General features: G+C 30.5%; 1 protein-coding gene across 2 annotated transcripts; it reads left to right on the forward strand.

Annotated features, from left to right (window-relative positions):
• Positions 1–662: 662 nt before the first annotated feature.
• LOC140891086 (GDSL esterase/lipase At1g28580-like) lies at positions 663–5,879 on the forward strand. Of its 2 annotated transcripts, none has more exons than XM_073299357.1 (5): positions 663–1,050; positions 2,900–3,103; positions 4,967–5,115; positions 5,209–5,485; positions 5,580–5,879. In XM_073299357.1, the coding sequence occupies exons 1-5, from the start codon at positions 780–782 to the stop codon at positions 5,834–5,836; spliced, it is 1,158 nt and encodes a 385-aa protein (XP_073155458.1). In that variant the 5' UTR covers positions 663–779; the 3' UTR covers positions 5,837–5,879. The 2 variants fall into 2 exon arrangements, with proteins under 2 accessions (XP_073155458.1, XP_073155459.1); XM_073299358.1 differs by having other exon boundaries at positions 802–1,050; positions 2,929–3,103.
• The last annotated feature ends 305 nt before the right edge of the window (positions 5,880–6,184 follow it).

The raw sequence follows: 6,184 nt of genomic DNA on the forward strand, positions 1-6,184 counted from the left end.
GCAAATAGTGGAAAGTTAATTTTCAAAATCTAAAAATCAATTGAAATTACTGAATTGCACATTTGATTTTTAAAAGTGGTTTTATTAGGTAAAGTGTAATTTTAGAAGTTCACTTAAAATACCAAAAACAGTTACTATTACATGCTCTCACTTTAATAATAATAATAATAATAATACGAAGACGACTTGTAATTGGATTCAAATATGCTTTTGCAATGTATCATTCAAAATATAAACTTGAGTGTTAGCTAGCTAAAGCGTACCTCTTAAATTTTCATTTGTTCAATAGATTGCACCAATAAATATTTCTAAATTTTAAAGTATTATTTCAAATATAAATACTGATTATTTTTATTCTTAACTTCACATATACGCAGTATGCATATTATTCGTTTTTTTTTTCTTTCAAATATTAAACAAGTAATCGAATAATAAAACAAAGGAGCAATTAAGGGAGACAGCGTACTTAAATCTATATGATAGTTGAGTATCATAGAATGAGGACACCAAATTTTTTATTGCAAAATCGTCCTTGCACAATATAAATAAAAAAAATTAATTTTATTTATATATATATATATTTTCATATTTTTCGCAACTAACATTATAAAGTCACTTTTATACATACACAGCAAGTGTGTGCAGTTATGGTAGGAAATTATTATTCATGGGTCCTGGAGGAGCTCCATTTGTCAAATTTAAAAATCGATGTTTTTTTTTTTTTTTTTTTAAATTCAACTTAATGGTGGTGCACTAAATTATGCAAGTGATAAGTAATTATGACTCCCAAAAATCCACCACCAACTGTTACATTAGCGTTATCGCTGCTCTTCACTTTGCCGGTACTCTCAATCTGCCAATCGCCACCCAGCTGCAGATTTGAATCCATTATCAGCCTCGGCGATTCACTCGCCGACACCGGAAATCTTTTCCGCCTCAGCGAGCCGAATGTTTCCAGGCTCCCCTGTTCTCGGCCTCCCTACGGCGAAACTTTCTTCCACCACCCCAACGGACGCTACTCCAACGGTCGTCTCATCATCGATTTCATCGGTAATATTTAGAGTTAATTCTCAAAATGGATTGGCTCCACACATCAGACAGGCAGCCCCAGGGCGGAGGCATGTTATGGTTTAATTTTACAAAACTGAGAAACATAATCTATACCTCAATTTTTTTTATGTCTTTTAACTTTTTCTTCTCTTTCCTCCCCTTTACTTCATCTTGTTTAAAATCTACAATAAAAGCTGCGTTTCTTTCTTTTATTTTTTTTATTCTCTTGAATTATAATTCCCTTTTAAATTTTTGTAATACGTGTTTTTTTTTTAAATCAATTATCATTAATGTTTTATTACGAGATTTTTAAAATAACTTTCTTTGTTTTAATTATTTTTAACATGTATTCGAGAGAATTTTTAATATTTTGAAATATATTGATTTTTTTGTTTTTTTTAAATATGTAATTATATTATAAATATAGTCAGAATTATGCTTCATAATACGATGAAAGGTGAAATTCTTAATGATTGTTTGTTAATGTATATTGAGAATCAAATTTCTGAAAAGTTCGATATAATTCACCTTTAGTCGCAGATGATTTTCGTGATTTGCAAACAGAATTTCTAAATTCTAATAGTTTCGTGAAATAATGATATATATATATATATATTTATAATTTTTTATGATGAATATTGATGTAGTATTTGATACAAATATAATATATTTAAAATGTTATTGTTATATATAATAAATATTTGATCTTTCTCGAGTTTGTTATTGGCCCTCCCGGTATCTAGTTTTGGCTCCGCCCCTGACCCCATACCACCAAAAGACGGGTTGGATTGATAACTTGTCGGTCAGTCCAAATAGTGGGGCAACTGCCAATGGACGGGACGTTGTAGCAGGTTAGGGGTGAGTTCGCCTCAACCCACCAAATATGATTATAAGTTGGTGGCAAGGGCGACCCTAAGGTAGGGCGGGTCGGGAGACCGCCTAGGGCCCCACCTTCAGACGGTCTCCCGATTATTTTTTTAAAAATAGTATTTAAATTATTATTCAAATAAATTTAATTAATAAATAGTGTTATAAAAAATAAATAAATCGTGATCAATAAGTTTTTATGACAAAAATTTTGCTCCAAATGAGTTAAATGGTTCACTAACTCTGTTCAACTTTTATCTATTTTTCTCATGCGGCCCTCCAACCAATTTAATTCATGCACGAAAATTTCTCGCAGACCTACGTTGTATCTTAGGTAGACCGTAGACATATCGTCAATATTTTCTTACTTATTATTCAATTAAACCATTTTGATTACTCAGATTGTAGATTATGAAAATTGAGTAATTTTACAAAAGGTAAAATTTTTCTTTTCATTTTTTTTTCATTTACTAATGGATTGTTGCATCATTATTTTATTAATTTATATTACATTAATTTATTATCTCTCTATGTATATTTTTTGTTCGTATTTGACTTCATTATTTAATACTATTTCACATTTTTATGAATTTAGTTAAATAGTTCCATTATTTCACAAATATTCATCATAAAATGTCAAAAAATAACGACTTTGTTTTTAAAAAAAATGCAATAAGAGTGAATTTTAAATAATATTGATTGTTGAATAATTTATTTTGAAAAACTATGGGTAAAATTCTTTCTAATGCGAATGTTATTTAATAAATATGTATAAATATATACACACATTTTTAATGAAATGAATCATATTTTTAACTTCGCTCCGGGCCACATTTTTTTCAGGACCGCCCCTGGTTGGTGGGATATGGATCGACTCGTCTAGTTGACCCGTTTTGACACGTTAAATTTTATTAAAGTGGATGAATTTACGCTTATGACTTGATTGAATTTCGGGCTTTTTTTTTTTTTTTTGTCTTCGTAGCTGAGAGTTTGGGGCTTCCTTTAGTGCAGCCGTATGTTGGCGGCCGAGAAAATAGTTTCGAAAAAGGGGTGAATTTCGCGGTGGCCGGAGCAACAGCGCTGGACCACGAGTATCTGGAGAAGATGGGGATCTACAATCCGTACACCAATGCTTCGCTGGGAATTCAAATGGATTGGTTCAAGCATTTCTTGGCCTCGCTGCCAGGTAATTGAGTAATAATTAGCTATTGATGGATGGATCTGAACAGATGAGAAATATTTTTCATGAAGTAATTTATTACCAAAAACAGATCTATGTACAACCCTCGAAAACTAATTAATTTAGTATATGTGAGACATACATCTAGAATAACTGTCAGATATAATGCTAGCAATTGAACTTAAATAGTTAGAAATTTAAAGTTAGTGTAGCAAAATCAAAATTTAAAAACTTAATGAAAAAAAACCAAAATTAGACAAGTTAATGCACCAAAAAAATCTTCTTTGAGAATGATTGTGATAATAATAATAATGAGTTATTTGCATCGAATACCCCTGTAAAATATTGAAAATACACAATTTTCCTTGTTAAATTTTAATAGGCATCTTCAACCCTAATCTTTTATAAAATTTACATATGTGCCCCTTTATATGAGCGATTGTTGCGCATGCGCCCCTCATACGACTGAACAAACATTTTGATTTTTTTTTGCACCAAATATCTCTGTGAAATATTAAAAATCCATATTTGACCCATTGAAAGTATAATTTTAGAATTTTTTCAATCCATATAAGATCCAATCATAAAATATTTATCAAACATTTACATTTTATGAATTTTATTTTAATTTTAATTTTCAATTTATTATTATTAATTAATTTGTTTTTAAAAAAATATTATTACTTTATCTTGATATCATTATTTTATTAAATTTACATCGTGTTTCTAACTTCTCCATTAAATATACATTCATAAACAAGAGTTTAAATATGTAAAAATATCAAAATAGTAAACTAATTAAAACGATAAGTTCAAGCATATTACTTTTTCGATTTAGGACTATATAGTATTGAACCAAAATCTAAATTTTTGAAAAGATGCATTACCCAATTTACAATAAATAATTTAAAAAAATAAAATGATTATATAATGATTAAATGCACTATTAATTCTATATTTAATTGAATAAAATAATATTTTTAATTAAATAATATGAAAAATATTAGTTATTTTATCTTAGTATTAGTTATACAAAAAATATATTTCAATATAAATTTTATCATTATATAACCAATTTATTTTTTTTATTATTTACTGCAAATTGTGCAATATATATTCTCGAAAAATTTAGATTTTGGTTCAAACATATATATTCTTAAATTGAAAATGTAATATGCATGAACTTATCATGTTGGTTCAATATTTTGGTACTTTAAAGTATTTAAATCCTTGTAACATCTCTTCAAAGATTACCATGGCTTTTGAAGTGGATATGTGGTTTTTCTGTACCGTGTGTGTGTTGTTTATAAAAAAAAAAATCCTTGTTTATGAATGAAAATTTAATGAAAAATATTGGAAGCACGAAGTAAGTTTAATAAAATAATGATATCAAGATAAAGTAATAATATTTTTTTAGAAACAAATTAATTAATAATAATAAATTTAAAATAAAAATAAAAATTATAAAATGTAAATGTTTGATAAATATTTTATAATTTTGTCTTATGAGTTGAATAAATTTAAAAATTATACTCTCAAAGATGTCAAATATATAATTTTAATATTTCACAGTGGTATTCGGTGCCAAAAAAATCAAAATATTGACCCAGTCGCATGAGGGGCGCGTGCGCAACAATTGCTCATATGAAGGGGCGCGTGTGCTAATTTATAAAAAATCAGGGTTGAAAATGCCTATTAAAATTTCACAGAAGAGAAATGTGCATTTTCAATATTTTACATGAGTATTCAATGCAAATAACTCTAATAATAATACATATATGGGTTTTCGAGACTTCTCAGTTTTGTTTGGAAACAATACTACACTAAAAAAGATCATATATATAACGGTTACTACTGTTCTTAAATCAGATGGTAAAATATTTGTGCAAAGCTCCCTAATTCTTCTGGGAGAGATAGGAGGCAACGATTACAACATACCATTAGAGTTGGGAATTAACCCCGAAATACTTCGATCTCTTGCTCCAATGGTCGTTGAATACATTGGACGAACTCTACAAGTAAGCAATATTATACCCCCTTGTTTTTGCATATTAATTCGCAAGCATTTTCAATAGGCCTTGGAGTATAATATGAATATATGCTTTTCATAGGAACTCATAGAGCTCGGTGCTAAGACGATTTTAGTCCCAGGAAACTTTCCAGTTGGATGCTTTCCTGCGTTTCTTACAATGTTCATGCCAGACCAAGAAAACTACTACGATCCCGAAACCGGCTGCATTAACTGGTTGAATGAGATTTCTAGGTACCATAATGAGTTGCTGCAGAAGGAACTGAACCGCATACAAGAGCTTTATCCACACGTTTCCATAATATACGCAGATTACTACAACGCCCTTATGCAGATTTATCTTTCTCCTGAAGAATTTGGTACTTTAATTTTTTGAACTTTAATATCGGCAGCATGCATGCATGTTCTAATTACTCTCGTCAACATAGTAGAATTGGGTATCTGTTGATGCAGGATTTGGGAAGAGAATGCTTAGCGCTTGCTGCGGGGGAGGAGGACCGTATAATTACGATAAATCGGCGTTTTGTGGCTTCCCTTCTTCGGCGAGTTGTGAAGATCCTTCTTTGTACATTAGCTGGGATGGTTTACACTTAACAGAGGCGGCTTACAAATTCTTGGCTCAATCTTTACTTGGAGGGCGTTACTCGGCCCCTCGATTCACAACAATTTGTTCTTCCCAATCTCCAGTTGCTCAAGTTTATGAATATTGAAGGGAACATATATTTTTTTTTTCAAAAGGAAACAAATTATTTAGACGTGGGAATGGATAGAAATTGGCGTTTTGGATAATTATTAATGATGGTTGTTAGGAATCCACCAAAGAGCATGAGCCGATTAGCCTGCCTTATTGGACCTATCACCCGCACATTAAGAACACAGAAAACAGCAAGCAAGGAACCAAATAATAACGTAAAGAAAAACAAAGGCTTCGGGGCTCAGATAACTAAAACCGTCTCTCCAATAAACCGGCAAACCAAGGCGAAGGCTCAAAAGGATCCCCACCCTGTTCACGCTTGAATCCCTTACACATAGTAGGAGAACACCCAACGACACCAAGA

The sequence above is a fragment of the Henckelia pumila genome, chromosome 3 (genome assembly GCF_033568475.1).
Source record: "Henckelia pumila isolate YLH828 chromosome 3, ASM3356847v2, whole genome shotgun sequence".
NCBI classification, from domain to species: domain Eukaryota; kingdom Viridiplantae; phylum Streptophyta; class Magnoliopsida; order Lamiales; family Gesneriaceae; genus Henckelia; species Henckelia pumila.